The sequence below is a fragment of the Citrus sinensis genome, chromosome 7 (genome assembly GCF_022201045.2).
Source record: "Citrus sinensis cultivar Valencia sweet orange chromosome 7, DVS_A1.0, whole genome shotgun sequence".
In the NCBI taxonomy this organism is placed as follows: Eukaryota; Viridiplantae; Streptophyta; class Magnoliopsida; order Sapindales; family Rutaceae; genus Citrus; species Citrus sinensis.
In genome coordinates this window covers 2,987,033-3,012,042 of record NC_068562.1, presented here as the reverse complement: position 1 = coordinate 3,012,042, position 25,010 = coordinate 2,987,033, and the positions used below count along the sequence as shown (strand labels likewise).

General features: G+C 35.9%; 2 protein-coding genes across 7 annotated transcripts in view; one reads left to right on the top strand and one right to left on the bottom strand.

Moving 5' to 3' along the window:
- The window catches only part of LOC102614294 (uncharacterized), a 54,203-nt gene that overhangs the window by 20,599 nt on the left and 8,594 nt on the right, over nt 1-25,010 (bottom strand). Inside the window, exon 12 of one of the 6 annotated variants that reach the window (XR_008056668.1) lies at nt 3,274-3,319. The exons of 3 other annotated variants lie outside the window; for them this stretch is intronic. The gene's annotated coding sequence lies outside the window, so the exon portion shown is untranslated. Of the gene's footprint in view, nt 1-3,213; nt 3,320-25,010 lie in introns of those variants that run through there. 2 more of the 6 variants (XR_008056666.1, XM_052444904.1) reach the window with 2 other exon arrangements.
- On the top strand, nt 23,518-24,808 carry LOC102613996 (salicylic acid-binding protein 2-like). Its single transcript, XM_006466600.4, has 3 exons — nt 23,518-23,910; nt 24,080-24,223; nt 24,469-24,808. Exons 1-3 carry the CDS (start codon nt 23,533-23,535, stop codon nt 24,748-24,750), a joined length of 804 nt encoding a protein of 267 aa, XP_006466663.2. The 5' UTR covers nt 23,518-23,532; the 3' UTR covers nt 24,751-24,808.

The window sequence follows — 25,010 nt, the reverse complement described above, 5'->3', positions numbered from 1 at the left end:
GGATAAAAATAGATTTGGAATCTTTTTGTTTTTTTTTTTCTCTGCGACAATGGAGTTTGATAAAAATAAATAAAAGGGTTGAGAAAGAAGGGTAAAAATTTTGGAAAAATTAAGCAATAAAGGAAATTTTCGATAGTTAATAAAGCGTTATTGCATTAGATACTAGAGTCATTCAATCTGGGTCATTCGCGTCATTAATAATACTTAAAAGACTATTGAATAGGTTTGTTTGATTAACATAACATAGCTTATCAAAGGAGGGGGGAAAAATAACATAACCAAGTGCAAGGACATCAAGTCATGTCAAGATTCCACCCTAGAAGCGTAGGGAAAGAACCGAGTTTAATAAATGGCTTTGCGTAATCGAATTGTCCGCAATTAACCACCAAAAGATACTACAATCTGTCTCTCTGACCCATCTATCTATATCTATATATCTATATATATATATATATAAAGCTGAGTCTTGAGGAGGTGATGTGGCATCACCATTTCTCATTTTTGTATATTCTCTATGATCTAATAAATAGAGAAATTTTCTTTTAGATTTGGCTTTTCATCTTCTCATAATTAATTTGATTGTTGTTACATAATAACAATTATATAAAGATTTTAATGATGCATATTTTTTGTAATAAACATCCAAGGGGGAGTATTATGAATTTATTAAAATAAATGTAGATGTTCATAACACATATCTCTTAGTCTCCCCACTATCTCCCATTAACAACTTTTAACTTCCCTATAACTCCCACTATCTCATAAGGAATTATGATTCATAATTTTTCATTAATTTCATGGAGTGATTATGTAACTATAAAAGGAGAGTTCATCTTTTTGTTTTGTACACACACAATTGGAATGAATAAAATCACTCTATAATATATTCTCTCATTTTATTCTTTATCTTGCGTTGCTTCTTTATTTGTATTGCTGGCTAATAGTTTTTTTTTGTTTTTTATAAGGCTGTCTCATCTTAAGAAAAAAGTCAATTCATATTTTTTATCAGTTTCATCAAGTGTAAAGTAAAAAAAAAAAAGAATAATACTAAATTTTTTTCAAAGCCGCGTGAAACGCGGTTCTATTGTCTAGTATAGATTATAAAATCTAAAACCGATACGACACCCTCATTTTCACCAACAGAGCCACACAGTAGTGTTCTTGGTGAGGGCGCATGCCTCCTCACTTAACTCAGATATTTAAAAATCAGTTGATCATATTTCTGCATAGTTATGCTTTTCTTAAAAATGAAACCCCTCATTCATTATTAAAAATTTTACAAGGTTCAGCTTAAAACAATTCCAATACAGTCAAAATAAAAAATTGTGCCCAATTCCCTGCGGTTTAACTCTTATTTTTCCACTTTTGGAAAACTTCCTTTGGCCCCACAAAGTAGTTTAATGCCCTGTAGCTTGAAGTACTCCCATTGCTATGCAAAAGTCATGTTACTTGTTAGGTAAAGTCAAAGACACGAGTAAAAAATGGCCAAAGATGTCATATCACACACATTGAACATAAACTTCTCGTTGGTTGTAATGAAAGTGGCAAGGAAAAAATGGCCAATAGATGACTAGAAGAAAAATCTTTCTCAGATTATTCAACGGGGGAAAACAGTAAGGACAGCTCTGCCCTTGCGAGGTACCCGTTCCCCTGATCCTCATAAGGAAATAGACAAAATACTCCTATAGCCAAAATAAGGCGCGTGCAATCCTCATAAAGACACACTTTAATGCATCCAGCCCTAAACAACCTCAACAAACTCATTCTCATGCTGCACAAGCAGAAGAACAAAATTCGGATGCAAAAGATGAAGTCAAAGAAATGAGTTCAGAGATCTCTTTCGTTTGACTCCTTTACAAGGACACCAGAAAAATTTCCACAATGAGCAGATCAGAAAACATGAATATTAACTGCACATTAAAAAAGTGGGCAAATATCCTTACCTTCATCAACTGTTCAAAAGATTTATATGATAAATCAATAACATTGAAATATCAACACAAATTTGGCCCAAGGGTTTTGACGAACTGGAGAGCTCTTTCAGAACATCTGTCTCAGCTGTTCTGATAAATATTTCCATTCATTTTTACCAATTAAACAAATGCATCTTTAATAGATTGAAAGGATCTCATTTTTACCATTTCTTCTTATTCTTGAGAAATACTGGACTGGCTGAAATTCCTTTAAGGTTGTGTTTGGTTAAAAGGAGGGAATGGAGGAGAGAAAAATAATTTGAATTCCTTTTTTTAATTCCATTGTTTGATTCGACATAACTTGTAATAATTTAACATCTATTAGAAATTAATATAAATTATAATGTGGATTTTAAATTTCACACCAAGATGTGAAGAATTCAAATTCTCCTTATGTCGGAAACTAAAGCTTCCAAAAATACCCCTTCAACTTTTTAACTTATTTAATGTAATCACATAATTATTATTTATACTTTCATTTTTTTCAATTCAACATTATAGATAATTTTAAATTAATTAAATTTAAATAATGATTTAAAAAGTTTAATAAAATAAATTTATTTATTTATTTAATAGAAAAATATTAAATATTAAATATTAAATATTAAATTGACAGTCACTGAATGGTAGGACTGACGCCGGTGTCACTGGTGTGTGTTACTCATTGCGACTGTCATTCGACTTGCCGATCAACGATCAACATTACTATGTCATCGTCGAGATCAAAAAATGGTTGTATATTGTTCAAATCTGATTGATTGGCGACGATTTGGCGGTTGCTAGTGGCTATGGATGGTCGGAAATGGAAGTGGCAGCCTTGATAGACAAAACCACGGCGACGACGTGACAAGAAAAAGGTGAAAATTCGACAATTTGAGGCAGCGATATCCGCAGCTTTTCACGCTTCAATTGGAGGCTTTCCGGCAATATTCGGCGGCAGTGATGGATGGGGAATGATGGTTGGCTCTTGAAGTTCTGATCAGTACCTTCCATTACCGGTGATGTGGCAGGAATAAAAAACGGCTTTCAGGTCGGGCTCTCAGGTTCGGGTTGACTTGTTTCTCTCATGTGACCCAACTCTCTCTCTAACATTTGCTGTTTAATTTTTTTTAATTATATTCATGATAAATATTGAAAGCTTAACGCTTATTAAGATTAAAATTATCTAAATAAAAAATTAGAGATTTCCTTTCTTTATATAATTATGTAACAAACCAAATATTAGAAAAGTTTTGTACTCTCCTCTCCTCTCCTCTCCTCTCCTATTCTCTCTTTTCCTCCACTTTCCTCTCCTCTCATCTTCTCACATTTCTTCAAACCAAACATCACCTAAGTGGTCCTCCCTTCTTTGAATTGTCACGGTCATCTTGCCATAGAGCAAAGTTCCTGAATCCCATTAAACTGAAAAATATCTAAACAAAATAAGTAACTACAGTGTCCTTAATAAAGAAACAACATGACAATAAAATCTTTTTTTTTTATTTTCGTTGTTTGGTTTGACATAATGTGTAATAATTTAACGTCTATTAGAAATTAATATCCATTATAATGTGGAATTTGAATTCCACACCAAGAAGCGAAGAATTCAAATTCCCCTTATGTTGGAAACCAAAACTTCCAAAAATACCCCTTCAACTTTTTAACTTATTTAATGTAATCACATAATTACTATTTATACTTTCATTTTTTTTCAATTCAACATTATAGATAATTTTAAATTAAATAAATTTAAATAATGATTGAAAAAACTTAATAAAATAAATTTATTTATGTTGGCATTTTAAGTCTAGCATATTTTTCTTGACTTGAAAAATTATTCATGCAGGGCTTTTTGTCTTAGATTACTTCTAAGTTGAGGTTTATGCTCCGCCATATCTGTTTGTTTACTAACTTCTGAAATAATTATGCAGATATGTTTATCTTTCTATGAAGTAAAAAACAAACAGCCATCATGGTTCACTAACAAAATTGAACGCCTATACTGGGAGCAGTGGTATGTGAATTTGAATGTGGCCCAACTCCCGAAAGCTCATTCCAACAAGTCTCATCATTCCAAAGTTGTATTCGACCCTGGAGGTACTGAAACTATGGATTTAACTTAAAGAATATTTGATGTCTCACTTATTTGAAGGTATATGCTTCTTATTTTCCCTCATTATATCCTTGAATACAGAGAGCGCATCTGAGGAGAGAAGCGTTCGCCGGGCAGCACTTGAAGCTTCTCTTCGTGATGTTTTATTTCAAATAATAAAATTTGTTAATGAGAAAAAAGACCATGTTCCTTCCATTTCTGAGGGTGTCATCTATTTTCCTTGTGAAATAACCATCCCAAGGTCAGCTCTCCTTTAATAGCTTTTTCTTCATTAATGTGAAGGCCTATTTTACTTTTCATGTGGTAGTTTTGTTATTATCGCTCATGCTTATATGTGGAAAGTGAGTGATTTTTCCCCACCTCTTGATTGTCTTAGCCTTCTTGCTTCAAAGGATTTCTTTATCCCTTGTGATCGAAGTTATACAGTGGCTTAGGTTTGGATGAATTTTATGTGACTGTTTTAGCAAAATGATGCCAATAAAGCTTCAGTACATTTTCTTGAAAATTTTTGTTGCGTGTTTGCTGAACTTTAATAATGTTTACTTCTCTTGTTGCTATGATTTTGTAATAAAATTTACATACATGTTTTTGACTTTTTTCTTTTAATGCTGTTGGATGGGTGGGTCGCCCATGATGGGCCGACCTGACCCGACCCACACATGGTAACTACCATGTACGGTTATGAAGATTGAGAGGGAAGTTAATTTTAAATAAACTTCCTCCACTGGCTAAAATCTCTCTAATGATAAGAATAAGAGTAGAGATACATAAAAATTGTTAAAAATCATCTTCTTCTCTTCTTCGTGAAGATTAAAATTAAGACCATTGAACAATCCATAAAAAAGGACATTTATACTGTGAGCAAAGAAGGATTTCCGCTTGTGATTTCTTTCCGACCATTAATGTGATCCAATACTTGATTGCTCTGCTGCTTATTTCGAGAAGAAAGGTATTTCTAGAACCCTTATTTTTCCTTCAAATGCAGTAGAAGAATTGTCTTTGAAATTGTTCAAGCAAGAAAAAGAACCGGATAGGGAGGGAGAAAGAATACACACAATCTTGGATGAAAGTTGTAGTTATGTTCACTGTTTTTCCCACTTGGTGGCTGTTTCATCCAAGAACGAACTTAATATTACTATAATTTGTGTGACTGAAGCCACTTTCTGTGTTTATCGATTGTTGTTTCATGGGTGATCTGGGCAATATAATTTATTTTGGATAGATTTATGCCTACTGAAGAGGGTCGGTAGTATTCAAGGGTTATCTTTTTCATTTACGGTCACCATCATTGTGGAAGGATATTAGCACAGAGAATGTTATTGTTCAACAGAAAAATTTCTTTAGGAGCAGTATAATGTCCAAGACTATAGTTTACATGAGGTTGAGTTGAGAAAATTTCTACATGGCATAAGGTCTAACATGAATCATACTGTGACATTTGTCCTGCATTGTTGGTTCAGCTCCTCTGATTCTTTATGGACCAAAGTAAGATCTGATATGGGTTGTTAGCTGGTGCAATGTTTTCCATCACCAAATATTGATTCCTTACCCTTGCATTAGTATACCCAACTACCTTGGAGCAAATAAAATGGTGTGGACATTGGCTTTTCGTTTGGACTCTGATAATCGTAGGTCCAACCTGTTGAAATCACCAAACAAGTAAATTTTCTTTTTCTTTTGGTTGAGGGCTCCTTGAAGCATTTTTGTTTAGAAGGCTGACTGCAGAGGGTAGGTTGCTTATGCTTCTAGAAATTTGGAATTCTTTATGTGAAGTAAATTTAATACACACAAATTGTGATAGGTCATTTGAGAAATATCCTGATGGAGGTGAGACTGATTGTTTACTAGGTTTGTTTAACGATTCTGCAAAATGTCTCCAATGCTAAGTTTGTTCTGAATTATTGTCCCTTTTTACCATAAACGTGGCTGTTTTTTATGTGATTACGAAATCTGAAGTATAATTGATTGCTTGGGCAATGATTTCTAAGTTCCCAATCTTCCGACCTGATGTACAACCCTTCTTTCATACCTGTTATTAGTTTATTTGATTTTTTTTTAATAATTAAAGCCAATTATGTAATGTAGTAGTATAGTTCATCTGGAAGTAAAGGCGCATCTCCATGTCCTGTATATATCCATTTACCAAACAGATCTGTTTGCACACTAGCAACATTATTATTATTTTTTTTTTTGGGGGGGGGGGGGGGGGGAGAGAGACTGATAAAGAGGTCTGAGTAATGAATTTTTGTCAACACAGAAAGATAACTGCCCTTGGTGACATGTCTTTGTTTTATCAATCTATGAGAAGTTGTTGCTGTCGTCAAATCTGTTTAATAAGAAACATCTCTGATTTATGTGTGAACCAATATTGTGCTTCTGTTTCTCAGTTCATCGGATTCTGCTTTTGGGATGGATATGATCAAGAGAATGCTCCAGACCGGGCATCCAACCATGCTCAGCTGAATATCAGCATTAGCGATCTGAATAACTTGTCAAACTCTGAAGGTAAAATGGTATAATTCTGCTAATAGTACTGCTGATAGGAGTATTGGAGTTGTTAACCTTGTATATGAGAAGCAAACGATAAGAGCATGTTTAATTGCACAATTTGTGTAAATGTTGTCCGTTTGTATACTTTAATCTTCATTTTTTCTTTCTGCTTGTGGTGATTAATTTGCCTGTAAATACTATTCTGATACATTTTTCAATAAACCGGAGTCAACAGTAAGGTGCTGCACATTGTTTCTTTCCAAAATGGGTTTGATAGGGGGGGAAATGATGAGCTTTTTTTAAAATAAAAAAAAAAAAATTGGTGTGGTATAGACTCACCGATGATAACCCTTCTACTGCAGAGATTTATTTTAATTGGCTAAAAATGCTTCAGTCATCTTTGCTGCTTTATTTATTTATTAATTTATTTTCGAAGTGTTAAAAGAGTCTTGAAGTTGTTGGATTGATCTTTCGGCCCGCCCTTGTTGCGTAAGTTTAGGTGCAGAAGTAATTCTAATTGGGCATTTAAATCAATCAACTTGGATTCTTAAAATAAACTATAATCGAAAGTGTGGTGATTGACGGGTCGTATTGGAGGACAGAAAACAACAAACGAAGCTGCCTCTTTTTAAACTAATTTAAAAAGGAAAAGAATTCCTGGCCAACGGCAGACACATGCCTGGGAGAGAGGCCCAGATGCTGATGGGCATTTCATTTTCGGGACTTTAGGATTCAAGCCTGGAGGCTTGATTATTGGGCGAAGTCATCCATACTCATGTTCTGAGGTCCGCAGGAAACAAGTTTAGGGTTAGAAGATTTGAGGTGAAGGAGATTGTGTTCGTTCTGATTTCATTATGAATTTGAATCAAAACTGAGAAATTGTGATATAAATATAAGCCGCGGATGCACAGGGGCCACTTCGGACATGAGAAAAAGACTGAACGATTGTCGATTACATCTGGTATTTATTATTATTACTATTTTTTTGGGGAAATATAACCCAAAATGAAAGACAACCCAAAATATTATTATTATAATTACTATATATAGAGTGATTTTTCAATTAGAATTCTTTAACTTTAATAAAATTAAGAATTAGTTAAAAGAAAAAAAAATTAAATTTTAATACACAATAAAATATAGTACATTGAAGACCGGGATTCCTAATTGAAAAATTACTATATATGTATATTTGGACAAATCACTTTCAAAATTAAAGAAAGCATAAATTTTAGGGACCTCCCCTGAGATTTGAAGTATTAACACTTTAATAGAATGTATTGATGTAATTACACACACCTCCCTTGTCGTTAGTATAAAAATACGTATGGTGTTAGTATAAAATGATAAATATGTAAAAGCTTATTTAAAATTCAAAATAATTCAAAATTAAAGCTTTAAGTTCTTGATGTCTGCGAAATCTTGCTTGGTTTACTCTATTATCTACTGGTGTGTAATGACCAGTGGACAAAAGTAAAAAAAATCTTCACAAAATAAAGCCTGCACTTAGCTTTCTCTTTCATCGAAGCAACACCCAGCCATTTTCGCCTTCCTAAGGTTGTGAAAAAGCGGCTGCATTTGCCCAAAACCATTTCAAGATTAAAACATAGTTTAGCTTCAATTACGAACAAGATGAGTTCTGATGGTGGCCCAAGTCTTCCATGAAGCGAGTAACAACGGCAAACGACTTCATCTGCGACAGGAGTGAGAAAGAGATAATATGTAGATGATTTTGTTGAACCTGGGTTAATTAAACCTGAAAATGGGTTCTTTGTATTTTGAATTTTTTTTTGTGCATGTTGATTTCAACAACTGTGGGTTTTGATTTTCTTCATTTTGAGCTAATTAAAGTGTAATGATAGAAAGCTTTAGCCTTTATGTAAATTTTGATTTAAAAATTAGTGGGTTTATCATTGTTATGAAGTTGTTCTGCATTGAGCAAGGGAATGAAAAGAGAGAAAAAAAAAATCTTTTCTCAATATTTTTTCTTGACTTATCCTTGTTTTGAATTCTTTTTCGTCATCATCGTCCATAATTGATTAATTTGCAGTTGGAAACTAGAGAGACTCGAACAAAATCATAGCTTATATGGCATCTCCTAGTTGTAGAGATATAGTGGTTTTATTTTAAACTACTTTGGCATGTTTTCGGCACCTATTAGAATTTTTTATAATTTCGTGCTGGTTCCACAATTTTTTTCCTTTTTTTCTTTGCCACTCCTATTGCATTCTCTTTTTTGGTTTATTTTAAGCTGTGGTAGTTGGTGAAAAGATTGATTATATTTTATGGCAATTCATCAGCTGCCTGTATCCATCGGTTCTCATCCATTTTATTTAATAATTTATTATTTTTGCGGGAAGGGTGTTTTAGTAATTTTAACAGTCAACTAACGGTTAACTTAACTGGTAATTGACGGCGAGGGAAGTATGTGTAATTGTATTAATACATTCTATCAAAGTGTTAATACTTCAAACCTCAAGAGAGGTCCCTAAAAATTACCCGAAAAGAAAAGAAAACTTACCCATCGTTTTTGGAGTTAGAATCTCCGCTGAAAGCCCCAAAGTTAAAGGTAGGCTACGGAAAGAGTTGACTTTCGTAGCGATGGAGGAGAGGAAGCATTTTGTGTTAGTTCATGGAGCTTGCCTTGGAGCCTGGTGTTGGTACAAAGTCGTGACCCTTCTGAAACTTGCCGGTCACCATGTGAGTGCTATAGACCTTGGATCTTCTGGGGTCAATAGCAAGCGGCTCGATGATGAAATTGCTTCCATTTCAGATTATTTGCAGTCGCTGATGGAGTTCATGGCCTGTTTACCACAAGAAAAAAAGGTGATTTTGGTTGGTCACAGCTACAGCGGCCTCTGTATTTCTCTTGCCATGGAAAATTTTCATGAGAAAATATCGGTTGCAATGTTTATCTCCGCATATATGCCTCACTACAAGTCTCCACCAGCAGCTCTCATACAAGAAATAAAGAAATTTTTCTAATTTTTTATATAATCAATTAATTTGTTAATATAATATCTATAAAAAAATGCATATTTGATTTTAATTATTTACGTGTTTGGTGTGGTTGTCAGTATTTTAACAGGACCCCAGTGGAGTCTTTACTGGATTGCCAATTTACATTCAACAAAGGCTTGGAAAATCCGCCAACTTCAGCTCTCTTTGGACCAGAGTACATGAAGATCGTGCTTTGCAAGTGCTGCCAGTTAGAGGCAAGCCATCAAGTTCTGTTGGGAAAATATGCTCTTTAAAAGCATATGTGTTTATTTAATTGTAATAAACAATTTTTCTGATTAATAAAATAAATGAGGTATTTTATTCAAATATCTTAATTGCATTAATATTTGTATTAAAGTCCATTTAATCATATTATATGTATTTATGTGATCACCATGTGGATTCACAAAAGACATAAATACAAGTTATCTTATGATTAAATAAATTTAGTTCGCAGTTGATAAATAAAGTTGGGCACTTTATTTAGGTATAGACTATAATAAATTCATTGAATGATTTGTCTTAATCATGTATGAATTTATTGATGTAGTACGACTACATTAAACAGGATCACATGTGAGATTTAATTAACTTTGTAATAACTGTCAGACTTATTAAATCTCATAGGCATTGATTTTACTGTAATCTTAATCTTGAGTTAATTATGATTTCATGATTGTAATTGTTATTCCATTTGAGTTACCAATGGGCACGACACATCCTTGTGGTCAAGATTACCCGGTATCTTGGTGGGAGCAATTATGAGTATTAGAGTTATGGATTAACAATATAGAATTTGTACAACACATCTCTTGATAGGTTTTCGGCACTTGATCATAGAATTCTCTGGCCAGAGTGTGTCAACATATTTAGTATGTTGAAAATGATCATTAGAGAAAACCAGTAAGGATCAAGGAATAAGATGTTATTAAATTGATTGGACAGTTGAGATATCAATTTAATTAACGATGTGGTACAAAGGATTGTGCAGTAAAGAAATCAATGTGGCTTGGGACGAATTATTATTCGAGCATACAATTATGGAAGTCAGTTCCAATCTTTTAGTGGAGTAGATTTAGAATTAAATAATTGGGTTAGTTTAATTACAGGCCTAATTATTGTAGCCACTATTGTATGTTCCCAAATGATCCCCGGGTTAGCTCATTTAACTGACTGCACCACTACTGGACTAATAAGTAAGATAACTAGCTATTTAGGTCAAAAGCCTAAATATATCATTTAGTGGGAGGCTCCATTTAATTAGCTTTTGTATAAGGGGCCTTATGTTATTTTACAAGGTGGGTCCCCTATTGAAAAAGAAAATAACGTGAGTTTTATTTAGGGCATTATTTGGAGCCTAGGATTTTCACTAAAGGGAGATATATAAGGCTTATTTTCTCTAAAGAAAAAAAAAAGAAAAAAGCCACTTTATATAGATCAGAGAATAAGATTTTTCTCTCCATTGTTGAGAGAAAAATTTTCTCGTGCTAGTTGCTTTGGTAGTGATAAAGGCGCCCACACGTCAAGTGCAGATCGAACCTGAGTCATAACCTGGAAGATCATTGGTGACAGTTCATGATCTAACAAGCGTGGTGGTGACGGTTCGTGATCTAACAAGCGTGGTGGTGACGGATCGTGATCTAACAAGCGTGGTGGTGACGGATCGTGATCTAACAAGAGTGGTGGTGGCGGATCGTGATCTAAGAGCCTAAATCACTTCAGCGGAAAAAGCCAACTCGGATTTTCAAGGTACGATTTCTAGAATACGAATTCTTATATATTATATGAGAGCGATCTTCAAAAGGTTTTATAAAAATTTAAAAACCGAATTTTTTAAACCAACAAGTTCTTCATTAAAAGCATACAAAATTCCATCGCATGTGTTTTTTTTTTTTTTTAAGTACTGCTCAAATTTTCTACTTTCGTTAATAATCGCTAATATTAAAAAAATGTCAATATGACATTTCGCAAGAGGGAAGAAAATTTCTACTTAATTATTCTTTAATTCAGAGAGGAATTGATTTTTTATGTTTCAAAATGGGAACTCGAACTACTACTCACACATCTCGCCACTTAGACCTCGGCCTCATGCATTAATTAATGGGTAACTGAATTTGTGTCTTTCCTAATTAATTAGTTATTCACTTTCATGATGCAGGATTTGGAACTGACCAAAATGTTGGTCAGACCAACGGGGTTTTTCGTGGAAGATTTGTCCAAAGAATCTCTGTTGACAAAAGAAAAGTTCGGGTCGGTGGATCGAGTTTATGTCATCTGCAAAGAAGATGAAGTGATGAAAGAGGACTTCCAGCGAGCGATGATCGAGGATTACCATCCTAAACAAGTTGTGTCAATTTCTGCAGCTGGCCATATGGTCATGCTTTCAAAGCCTGAAGAGCTTTGCCAAATTCTACTAGAAGACATTGCTCACAAATAATAGTCTAATATTGTTATGATTTGTGATTAATTTTATTATTATATAATACAATAATATCTCCACTTCAATGAGAAGATCTTTCCTGGGTGGCCAATCTAATTCAAAATAGAAAGAAATCCAATCCAATCCAATCCTTACTATTATTTATTGCATTCCTTGATATCATACGTCGTCGGCGTGGTTGCGTTTTCAAACGGTTCTTTACACGTGGTTCAGTCCGCATGCGTTAACTTATTCAACAATCAGCAAGTCGGCAGGCAAGGCGAGGTTAAGAAAATCAAGCAACATAAATGAGGACGCAGAGCACGGGACTAATTCGACCCGGTGAATGGTGATACAGGGGTCACGTGCGTGAGTAGTGATCGGTCGATCGTTGCTATTGATTATTTATGACCCAAAGCACTGAACCAAATTTTATTGTTATCAAATACGATTACGGAAAGAGGGACAGAGACGTATGGTGGTCACCTTCAATTATTGTTATCAAATATGATTACAATTTTCATTTGGAGTGGCGACAAAGTCGATTTCAGATTGTGGTCCAATTCATATATATACGTATGGACCTTGCTACGTTACAGACTCTGTATATCTGCCAGCAGGCTTCCAGTTTCCATAATTGCGAGACAATTTCATCAGAAACCGCCCCGCTGCCGCATCACTATTATTAGTGGCAAATTTCCTTTTTTGGATAGGAATAGGATGATGTACAATTGTTTACTATCACTTTCGTGTGATTAAGATTTTTTTTCCCTCTTGTCATTTTTTTGGGAGGAGATTTCACTTCAATAATAAATTAATAATAAAGGGATTACATATAGTTTAAGGTTCCGAGATAAAAAACGAACGATGAATTATAAATGAGACGATCGACTGGATTAAATGAAAAATATAAACACATGAAATGAATAGATTAATATATTATCTAAAGTCTAAACGAACAACAAAATTGCCAATTTCTACTACTGTACATAGTCATTGCCTTCTTAATTGCTTTTCACTCCCTCTTTATGAACCTTAGGAGGTATCTAAAGTCTAAACGAACTAGAATTTACATGTATGTACTTTAAAAAATATATAATTTGTATAGATTAAAAAAATTAGGAAATTAAAAAAAATTATTTAATTTGTATTTGTGTATGAAATAGGATACAAGGGTAGATTGATGGTGTGTGAAATTCCCAAAATATATATATATATATATATATATATATATATATATATTGTGGTAATAGGATTTGTTGAAGTAATACTCCTAAGCTTTATGAACCTTAGGAGGTGATAAGGATTAAGGAGGTACAAATAACAAGAGAAAAGAAAAGGGTATTGAAATTGAAATCTGAATGCTTATGCTTGAAAAAAGAGGAAGGTGAAAGCGAACATAGAAAGAAAAAGAGTAAATAAATGAAAAAGTGGGAAAGAAATTAAAAGGAGTGAGTGAGTTGTAATAATCAAAAATCCCAGTAAAAAGGTCAACTGCAATTAATTTTTGTTAGTTGTTACTTATCCAAACGCTAGTACGTTGAGAGAGAGATGGACGGTACTAAAAACACAGCGTTTGTTTTGTTATCATTTTTGGGTGAGGCAAGATTTTTCATTTACGTATGGTGTAACACCCCAGTCCGAAATCGAAGGGTAAATATGTTCATAAATTCAAACGTCTAATACTAAAAAATCTCTCCCGAGGATATAAAAATAATAACAAAAATCTCAAACTTCAAATTACACGTTCATAATAGAAATAATAAAATAGAAACACAAGTCTATTCCTCCTTTTATTCAAATGGCAAACAGAAACGAAAAATTACTAACTCCAAAGCAAAGCGCACCTCTCAAAAGAAACTTAATCTGCAAAAAGTAATGACGAGGGGTGAGCCGTCAACTCGGTAAGTAAAACCATTTCTATCATACTAGGTCTATCGATACAAAAATATTGCAAGCGTTCTTTTGTTTAAAACATGTATCATAATCCATAAATTTCATAAAACGATATATCACGATAATATAACATAAAATACTTTGTTAAAAAGAATTTAGGTTTGAAAACATTTACATAAAACTAATTTTGTTATCAAAATCAATTAATCCTTTAAGTAGTATAAAAATATTTATACTTATAATAATAATATCAAAATACTTATACATATCCAGTACATTAGGAATGAAGTTACTTACCTCGACAAATGAATTTGAATTAACACACCTCTAAGCTTCTAAGAGCCTCAATCACCTTCAATACCTTGAACAAATACAAAATATGACAATTAATAACTTATTCTAAGAATCTGATTTTCTAATTCATACCCGTACAAGTCTGATTCTCAGAATTTTAACTCTTAATCTAAAACTCATAATGATATAATATTCTATGGAACTATTCTGGACATCCATGAGTACCCCATGTAAAATTTACAAGAGGATCCGATATCAAAAACATTTTAAAAACTATTTACTTCTCAGCAAATTCGAAACTGTTTTCACATAATCTAAACCAAACAGAACGGGTTCCGTGATTTTTATAAAATAAAATACTAATCAGAAAATTATGAAATTAAAACTGGGAATTTTAGACACATATATTAACCTACATATAAACTTTCAGAATTTTCCGAGTTCATTTGATGGTACAAATAGTCTTGTGAATCCGATCGCAATGCTAGAATCACAGTTTTCCAGTGCAGTGGTTTCTATTTCGAAAATACATATAAAATTGAAAACGAAGTCGAATTTAATGAAATAAAATTTAATCAAGAAGCCCTACATGTCTAGTTTCCAGAAATATAAATTTCATAAGAAAACTCTGATACGAAGGAATTTGGAGTTAAGGGTAGAAAGGAATAAGACAAAGTGGGAACTGTTGGTGATGAAGCTACTTGCCTTTATTGAATTCATTCAGGCTATAAATATAGCCATACATGGAAGAGAAAATAACAACAAAGCTGGAAAATAGGAAATGTTGCAGAATAGGCAACAGAATAGCAACAGAATAGCACCACTCTACTACCCAAGACTTATTCAATAACCGACTCAATAATTAATGACTGAACAAACAAACTAGACTAAGTCTTCCATCTTGCCAGTAGGCCCACTATCACTTTCCATCTTGTTGCCACTACTAGCACGTGTATGCACATATCATTCCCCACCGCTTAAGGATCCTTGTCCACAAGGATGAAATCAGGATATGACTTGGTGAAACGCCATTCATTCTCCCAGGTGGCATCTTCTGCTGGTACACCGACCCACTTCACCAATATTTCAGATTTTGGGCGATATTTACCCTTGTGGATCACTCGTCGATCTAAAACGGCTTCAGGTTGTGGAAGGACAGTCGAAGTATCTGAGACAGGGGGAAGTTGGGTGGACGTTGCAGTGACTGGTCTCAAATGCTTCTTTAACAAACTGACATGAAACACATCATGAATTTGATAACCAAGAGGCAAAGCCAGTTTATAAGCCACCGGACCAACTTTCGCAGTGACTTTATAAGGACCAAAGAAACGTGGGGTGAGCTTTATGGAGGAACGAAAAGCCACAGAAATCTGTCTATATGGTTGGAGTTTCAAATACACATAATCTCCCACAAGGAAAGAGGCCTCGCGCCGGTGTTGGTCAGCTTGACATTTCATCCGGTCTTGAGCCAGCAGAAGGTTATGTCGCAGCTCACGTAGGATAGCATCTCGGTCACGTAGGTACGCATTTACTGCTTGGACGTGGGAAGTACCCGGTACATAAGCTAATAGACGTGGCGGCAGAATTCCATAAACAGCTTCGAAGGGTGTCATCTTGGTGGAGGAGTGAGTGGAAGTGTTGTAGCTGAACTCGGCCCAGGGAATCCATTCGAGCCACTTCCGCGGCTGGTCACCTGCAAAACAGCGTAAATATTGCTCCAAAGTTCGATTGACAACTTCGGTTTGGCCGTCGGATTGAGGATGGTAACTTGAGCTCATACACAACTTGGTTCCCTGCAGCTGGAACAATGCTCGCCAAAAGGAGCTGATAAACACCTTGTCCCGATCGCTGACAATTGATGTCGGAATACCGTGCAGGCGAACCACGTTGGCAACAAATGCCTTGGCAACAATTATAGCAGTAAACGGGTGTTTCAAGGCAACGAAGTGAGCATATTTGGTCAAGCGGTCGACGACTACCATGATGGCAGTATATCCATTAGAAGATGGTAACCCCTCAATAAAGTCCATCGAGACATCAGTCCATATTGGAGTAGGGACAGGTAGCGGCTGAAGCAACCCTGCCGGCTTCATACAATCAGTTTTGAACCGCTGACAGATATCACATTGCTGCAAAAAATCCTTCACCATCTGGCGCATATTAGACCAAAAAAAACTCTGTTTGATACGAGAGAGGGTTTTATGGAACCCAAAGTGCCCACCAATTGGTGACGAATGGCAGTCAGCCATTATCTTTGGAATCAAGGATGAGTTGGGGCTCAAATACACTTGGTTTCCCTTGAACCATACTCCATCATGTTGGAGCAACTTGTGGGCAACTGGAGAAGGGTTTTTTTGTAATAATTCTTCATAAAATGAGTCCTGTTGGACTTCCTTTTGAAGCACTGGCCACCAATTTGCACGTGGTTTGGAAATGGATAAAATTTGGAATTCAACTACACGTGACAAAGAATCTGCACCTTGATTTTCAGGGCCACGTTTATACTCAATTTCATAATCATAACCAAGTAGTTTTGGCAGCCATCGTGTTTGTGCTGGTGTAGTAATCCGTTGCTCCAGTAGGTACTTGAGACTTTTTTGGTCAGTGTGGACTGTAAATGGTTTCCCAAGCAAGTATGGACACCATATCTTGATTGCTTTGACAATAGCTAACATTTCTTTCTCATAGGTGGACAAAGATAAGGCCGAACCCTTCAGTGCTTGGCTAAAATACGCCACTGGTCGATTTTCTTGGGTAAGAATTGCACCCAGTCCGATTCCGCTGGCATCGCATTCAATCACGAATCGTTGAGTAAAATCGGGAAGGCGTAAAATTGGTGGTGACGTCAAGGCCTCTTTTAATTGTGTGAAGGCCATCTCTGCTACCTCATTCCATTGAAATCCATCCTTGCTCAAGAGACGGGTCAGGGGAGCTGCTATACTACCGAAATGACAGATAAATTTCCGATAGTAGCCTGCTAAACCGAGGAACCCACGGACCCCTTTTGCTGTTGTTGGTGTTGGCCACTCAATGACAGCTTGTATTTTGGCTGGATCAACCGATACGCCTTGCTCCGAAATAACGTGGCCCAAGTACTCCACCTGTAAAACACCGAATCGACATTTCGACTCTTTTGCAAACAAACTGTTAGTTGATAGGATTTGGAGAACAATTTGTAGATGTGCGAGATGGTCTTCCCATGATCTTGAATATATTAGAATGTCATCAAAGAAAACCAAAATAAATTTCCGGAGGTAGGGACGAAAGAGATCATTCATGAGACTTTGAAAGGTTGCTGGTGCGTTAGTGAGGCCAAATGGCATCACTATAAATTCGTAATGGCCTTCGTGTGTCCGGAATGCTGTTTTAAGAATGTCATCTTCCTGCACCCGAATCTGATGATACCCAGACCGTAAATCCAATTTAGAGTAGAATTTGGCCCCATGGAGTTCATCTAATAGCTCATCGATAATAGGAATTGGATATTTATCTTTAACTGTGATGTCGTTCAGAGCTCGATAGTCCACACAAAAACGCCAGGCTCCATCTGCTTTCTTTACTAACAAAACTGGGGAAGAGAACGGACTGTTACTTGGCCGTATCAAACCAGATTGTAAAAGCTCTTTTACCATCTTCTCTATCTCAGTTTTCTGGTAATAAGGGTATCGATATGGCCGCACACTCACTGGTCCTGCGCTCGGCTGCAATGGGATCTGGTGGTCATGTGACCGCCTTGGAGGCAAGCTGGTGGGTGATTCAAATACATGGGAGAATTTTGCTAGGAGTTGGCCTATCTCAGGTGGGTAGGACTTTGGTTGGCTGCTGCTGGTGGTGGAAGGAATTATTTGGAAAAATAATCCAGTGCCTTGTAACCCATTGGATTCCTTGTCAGACAAAGCTTCGATGCTGGTTCGTCTCAATCCTTGGAAGGTCTGGGAGGTCCCTTCTACTTTGAAGTTCATGGTGAGCTGCTTGTAGTCCATCTTGATGGGTCCGAGAGTTTCAAGCCATTATACACCTAAGACCAATTGGCATGCCGCGAACGGAAGAATGTAGTAGTCGGCGGTAACGGAATATCCTTGAATGGTGAGGGTGAGACCGCGACATTGTCCAATACATTCTATCTTCTCACGGTTAGCAACCATGACTTCGAATTTCTTATCCCGGATCACTGGTAACCCAAACTTAGAGACTATAGCATGATCAATGAAGTTGTGCGTACTACCACCATCTATTAGCACCATCACATTCTTGTTTTTCAGCTTGCCCAGAACGCGTATGGTTTGTGGGTGTTCAGTTCTTGCAATTGCATGAAAAGAAATTTCTGGTGTAACTTCATGATGTTCTTGTTCTGGGTGAGCGCCTTCAACATCCTCAGTGTTCATATGAGGGAAATCCTCGATCATGAATAATTGAGGTCGTTCGCAACGGTGGCCAGCAATGAACTTCTCGTCACAGTAATAACATAATCCCTTCTCTCGTCGTTCGCGTGCCTCCTGATTGGTGATTCGGCGGAATGTTGCTGGGTGAGCATTCGAGCTTTGGTTCATACGCTGGGTTGGTGAAGGTCCTAGCACACCAGCTGTGGGGTTGGGTGAGGCCTTTGGTGTCAATGAGGCTGGTTGGAAACGAGTTTGCTGGTTTGGCTTCCTCTGCAGTTGGTTGCGTTCTTCGATCAGCCTAGCCACTCCTATTGTATCTGCCAAGGTTCGCGGTTGTTTAATTTTTACATCTATGCGAATTTCATCTCGAAGTCCTGCAATAAAACAACCGATGAGAAAATTCTCGGGCAAGCCATCAACTCGGTGGGAAAGCTTTTCAAAAGCTTCTTGATAAGCTGCTACGGATGTGGTTTGTTTAAGACGAGTCAGAGCTTCTGACGGGTCTTCGTAGTCGGTTGGACCAAATCGAAGTTGAACAGCCTTGGTGAACTCATCCCATGTGAGTGGTCCACGGAATTTTGTCAACCATCTGTGCCATTGCAAGGCGATGCCTTCTAAATGAAAGGAGGCTAGTTGAACTTGTTGTGCTGGTGTAATGTTCTTGAAATCAAAGTACTGTTCGGCCTTGTAAATCCAGCCAGTTGGGTCGTCTCCGTTAAATTTTGGGAAGGACAACTTGAGGTGTTGATGAGGGTGGTCATTGATAATGTTAGAACGAGAAGTATGTGGGTGTGAGGAGTCATCACGTGGGCTAGTGTTTTGGTTATGGGAGGCTCTAAGAGCTTGAAGCTCGGTTAACACTTCCTGTAAGACTGCATTCACCTGATCAAAACTGGTATCGTGTCGTGCTAAGATTTCGTTGACCTCGTTGCAGAATTCTGCATTTGTTTTGCCGCGAGTGTCCATGGTCGGACCTGTCTCTGATACCAATGATACGAAGGAATTTGGAGTTAAGGGTAGAAAGGAATAAGACAAAGTGGGAACTGTTGGTGATAAAGCTACTTGCCTTTATTGAATTCATTCAAGCTATAAATATAGCCATACATGGAAGAGAAAATAACAACAAAGCTGGAAAATAGGAAATGCTGCAGAATAGGCAACAAAATAGCACCACTCTACTACCCAAGACTTATTCAATAACCGACTCAATAATTAATGACTGAACAAACAAACTAGACTAAGTCTTCCATCTTGCCAGTAGGCCCACTATCACTTTCCATCTTGTTGCCACTACTAGCACGTGTATGCACATATCAAACTCGTTCAGAAAATATAGGTTTAAATTCGAGATACTCATGCTGTCCAGAATTATCCTGTGTGCTTAATACGTACGTCAAGAATTGATTAACTAAACTTATAATAAATCAAAACCCTAAACAAAGCCTAAATACATTCTAAATCATGCATTATGATCTATAACCATCTAAAATCGTGCCAATATAAACCCTAGATAGAGTGATTAGAAATATGTTGCGAATATGGAGAATTACTTACCCGTTACTTTGATTCTCTCCTAAACAAAGGTTTGAATCCTAGGATTTGGGCACGAGTGTAAAGAGCAGCAGAGAAGAAGAATAAACGTCGTGGACTAAGGGTTATGGAAGAGGAAAAGTATGAATTTATAGGGAATTTTAAGAAACCCTATTTAATAAGGAAAAATAACCATTTTTCAAAACTATCTCATAAATAACCTCTATTTATAATTTAGTATCTCTTTCTTAATAAGGGTTATAGGCCACCCATAATTATCAATGAAAGCCCAATTTCCATAATTTAATATTATGGAAATTTGTGGTGTTACATATGGTGGTCACCTTCAATTATTGTTATCAAATATGATTACAATTTCCATTTCGAGTGGTGACAAAGTCGATTTCAGATTGTGGTCCAATTCATATATACATAAATCTGCCAGCAGGCTTCCAGTTTCCATAATTGTGAGACAATTTCATTAGAAACCGCCCCGCTGCCGCATCACTATTATTAGTGGTAAGTTTCCTTTTTTGGATAGGATGATGTACAATTGTTTATTATCACTTTCGTGTGATAAGATTTTTTTTTTCCCTCTTCATTTATTTGGGAGGAGATTTCACTTCAATAATAAATTAATAATAAAGGGATTACATATAATTTAAGTTTCTGAGTTATAAACGAGACAATCGATTAGACAAAATAAAAAATATAAACACATGGAATGAAATAGACTAATATATGATCTAAAGTCTAAACAAACAATAAAATTGCCAATTTCCACTATCGCATAGAGTCACTGCCTTCTTAATTGCTTTTCACTTCCTCTTTATTTTCATATTATTAAAGTCGCCATTTTGTAATGATATAATTTTTAAAATAGCTGATATTAGTTATAGTGTAGAAATAATCATTCGTGAAGAAGAAGGGTTAAATATTTAGTAAAATTTATTTACCAAACACTAGAATTTGCCTATATGTACTTTAAAAAATATAAAATCTGCATAGGTTGAAAAAAAATTAGGAAATTAAAAAAATCATTTAATTTGTATTTGTGTATGAAATAGGATACAGGGGTAGATTAATGGTGTGTGAAATTCCAAAAAAAAAAAATTTGTGGTAGTAGGATTTGTTGAAGTAATACTCTGTAACAGCAATAGTCAACAAATGAATATCAACGTTAAAAGAAGAGTGACATTTTCGCCCCTCATAAAAATTACTTTTATCATTTGTTCAATTACAAATATTTAAGAATTATTTCTTTTTTGGAGTTACAGCATTCAAAAAAAAAAATCCAATGATGGTATACATGACTTTTTAACACACAAATTGATATTAGACAAAATTTAATTCTCAAACAAATTAAATTTAGTCAATTTATATGTTAAAAAATCACATTTACTAGGAATATATGAGCATAAGCTTTAACGCATGCATGAAAATTTTATGAATAATGTCGTGACATTAATTTTCATTTTAAAATTTTGACTGTGAATGATGTCATGTCATATGTCATTCGTCAAGCAAATAACGAAAATTTTTCATGAATTTCATTTTGATTGATAATTTTACTTCATCATTCACTTGAAGAATGCAATATTTGAGACAAACATTTTAGAATAAAATTTGAAATATGAAGCATGCATTATTCAAATTTTTTTGGAGACACTGCTTAAAGCCTTAAATCCAAGGGGCAGACGTGGGTCTTACTATTAGCTAGTGTTGAAACAATAACCTTGCCGATTATCGTGTGATCATTCCTTCGAAACTTTGTTGGATCGGAGCTTGTGGTTGTGGGATTAAGCTTTCAATTGGTCGATGAGAATACGACAATGCTATGCTTCATTTTATATTTGCCACCCCACACTCGTCACCCACCGAGCTTAATCGGAGAAATTAAAGAAAATGGAGGAGAAGGACGATAAGGCGCAGTTTGTTCTAGTACATGGTACTTGCTTTGCCGTTGATGGAGTTCATCATGGCTTCTCTACCACAAGAGGAGCCAGCGATGTTTTAGTGGGTCACAGTTATTTATGGTGGTCTCGGAGTTTCATTAGCCATGGAGAGCTTCCCGGACAAAATTTTAGTAGTTGTTCATGCCTAATTTAATATCCCCTGGCAACTCTAGTACAAGAAGTAATCAATATTAATTACATTATATTAATGTATCTCTTAAACATTAATCATGCGTGTTTCACATGCAAATAGCTAGCTAGCTGTCTGTTTCATTTGTTGGGTGCATTCACGAAACAGTTCTTCAAATTGAAATCAATGGATACTGTACCAGACTTCAAGTTCTCATTTGATCATGGAAGAGATGACCCACCAACTTCTACTATTTTTTGGCGCCGTTGCACCCAAAAGAGGTAAAGCATGATTAATATTAATTATTATTATTATATTATGGCTAAATTCTGTCATAATGGATGCAGCCCTTGGAATTAGCCAAGATGCTGTTAAGACCAAGTCATGAGCTGCTTTTAGCTAATGATAAGCTTTTCGAGGAAGATTTTCAGAGATGGTTTATTGAGATATTACCCAACCAAAGATGTGAAGCTTATTCAATGATCTGATTTTGATCACATGGTTATGCTCAGGGGCGGATCTAGTATGTGATTAGTGGGGGCTTGAGCCCACTGGAAATTGCTCAATCATTTAGTTAAACTGGCCCTCCCCCGGGCCGCCCCCATCTTTTTCTTTTTCTTTTCTTTTTTAAAAAATTTTGGATCCAGTTAAACCTGTCTTTCAATAAAAACAATAATTTGTGAATATTTCGCTTTCAATCAGATTTGTAATAATAGGAATTATTCCCTTCATTTTGTTTTAGATTACAATAGAATTTTAAGAACGTACACAAATATTTAAGATTTTAGATTTTTTTTTAACTGATTAAGTATCAGGTTACTGTATTACACAAATATATTTACAATTGCTATGACAACAGATCATTGCATTGATATTTACAATCCGATATATACTTGAGACTTATATTATTACATTTTTATTCTTAAAGTGCATACCTAACCAAATACCATTCACGGAGGAGTGATGTCTCTACTCCGAGTGATGTCTCTACTCCACTTGTATTTCGTAAAGAAAAAAAATATTATAAGTAACTTCCACACAATTATATTAATTGAAGAAAGTTGAGTTCATGGAGACTCAAACTATTGCCCTCGTTATCATATTTGACTTTAAGGGTAATGGTTCAATCTACAAGACAAGTGGCTAAGCTCTTAGATTGAATCAAATGAATGGCTGGATTTTAATAAGTGAAGATCTTTTAAGTCTGGGACCAGTAAAGTGTTTCCTAATTGAATTGCTAAGATTGGGACCCACCCAAATTCTGAAATTCAATTTGAAGAGTACGAATGATGCGTCATCAGTGTGTGTGTAATAAATGCAACACAAAGGGAAGAAGGCATTATAAATAACTAGTTAAGTAGAGAAAAGAAAATGGAAGAAGTAGTAGGCATGAAAGGGAAGCATTTTGTTCTAGTTCATGGAGCAAACCATGGAGCATGGTGTTGGTACAAACTGAAAGCAAGGCTGGTGGCGGGGGGTCACCGGGTGACGGCGGTGGACCTAGCCGCCTCGGGCATCAACACGAAGAGAATTGAGGATGTGCACACATTCCATGCATACAGTGAGCCCTTGATGGAGGTCTTGGCATCACTTCCTGCCGAAGAAAAGGTCATACTTGTGGGACACAGCCTTGGGGGCGTCACTTTGGCCCTTGCCGCTGACAAATTCCCACACAAAATCTCCGTGGCTGTTTTCGTAACTGCATTCATGCCTGACACCACACACCGCCCATCTTTTGTTTTGGAGCAGGTTCCCGTATCTCTCTCGTCTCATCTGAATCTGATCATCACATTTATTTGAGATGCATGCGTGTTTAAAGTTGAAACTGATCTGTAACTCTTTAATTAACCAGTCAATTAATTGCGATTACTATATTTTGTTCTAATTTGTTGGATTTTATGTGCATGTTGAAAAGTAGTATTGTGAGAAGATCGGAAAAGAGGACGACAGCTGGTTGGACACTCAATTTTCACAATGTGACGAGTCAAATCCATCTCACATTTCCATGCTTTTCGGCCGCGAGTTCTTGACTATCAAGCTCTATCAGCTTTGTCCTCCTGAGGTAATTAATTTACTGCGCATCACATTCATCGGACGTGCAATTGTGCTTTGTCAAATTGTATCCTACCCATATCTCGACAGCGACACCATGCAAATCATGTTAAACTTTATCATTATTATTATTATTACTACTCACATGTCAGAATTAATTAATTAATTAATTAATTAATTGTCGCCGTAGAACATTTTTTTTATACCATATCACCCTATTCATTCAATTTGTTTATGTATTATGTTAATTGAAAGGATCTGGAGCTGGCCAAGATGTTGGTGAGGCCAGGATCAATGTTTATAGACAACTTATCGAAGGAAAGTAAGTTCAGCAATGAAGGATACGGATCTGTTAAGCGAGTTTATCTTGTATGCGAAGAGGATATTGGTCTCCCTAAGCAATTTCAGCACTGGATGATCCAAAACTATCCCGTTAATGAGGTGATGGAGATCAAGGGCGGTGATCACATGGCAATGCTTTCCGAGCCACGGAAACTTTGCGATTGTCTGTCTCAGATTTCTCTTAAGTATGCATAAAATTAATCATGTCAGATGCTTTTCAAACAAATAAATAAATCAAGTGCTTTCTCCGTTTTCTCTTTGCCACTTGCGGTTAAATTAATGTTGTTCGTGGGTGTGATATGTCCAAGTCGTGACGACAATGCTCAAATCACATTATTCTGCTACTTCTTGTATTATTGTGCTCTGCGTATATTGGCGCTGTTGCATGATTATTAATTTGAAGCTTGGGCTTATTACTTTGTTGTCTTTATGCATTCACTCGGACGTGATACACT

Excerpts from the sequence above, each read along its gene's own strand:
- LOC102613996 (XM_006466600.4), top strand. The coding sequence starts at position 23,533 with ATGGAAGAAGTAGTAGGCATGAAAGGGAAGCATTTTGTTCTAGTTCAT. Across the intron at positions 23,911-24,079 it reads CATCTTTTGTTTTGGAGCAG|TATTGTGAGAAGATCGGAAA; the intron begins GTTCCCGTATCT and ends GTTGAAAAGTAG. Across the intron at positions 24,224-24,468 it reads ATCAGCTTTGTCCTCCTGAG|GATCTGGAGCTGGCCAAGAT; the intron begins GTAATTAATTTA and ends GTTAATTGAAAG.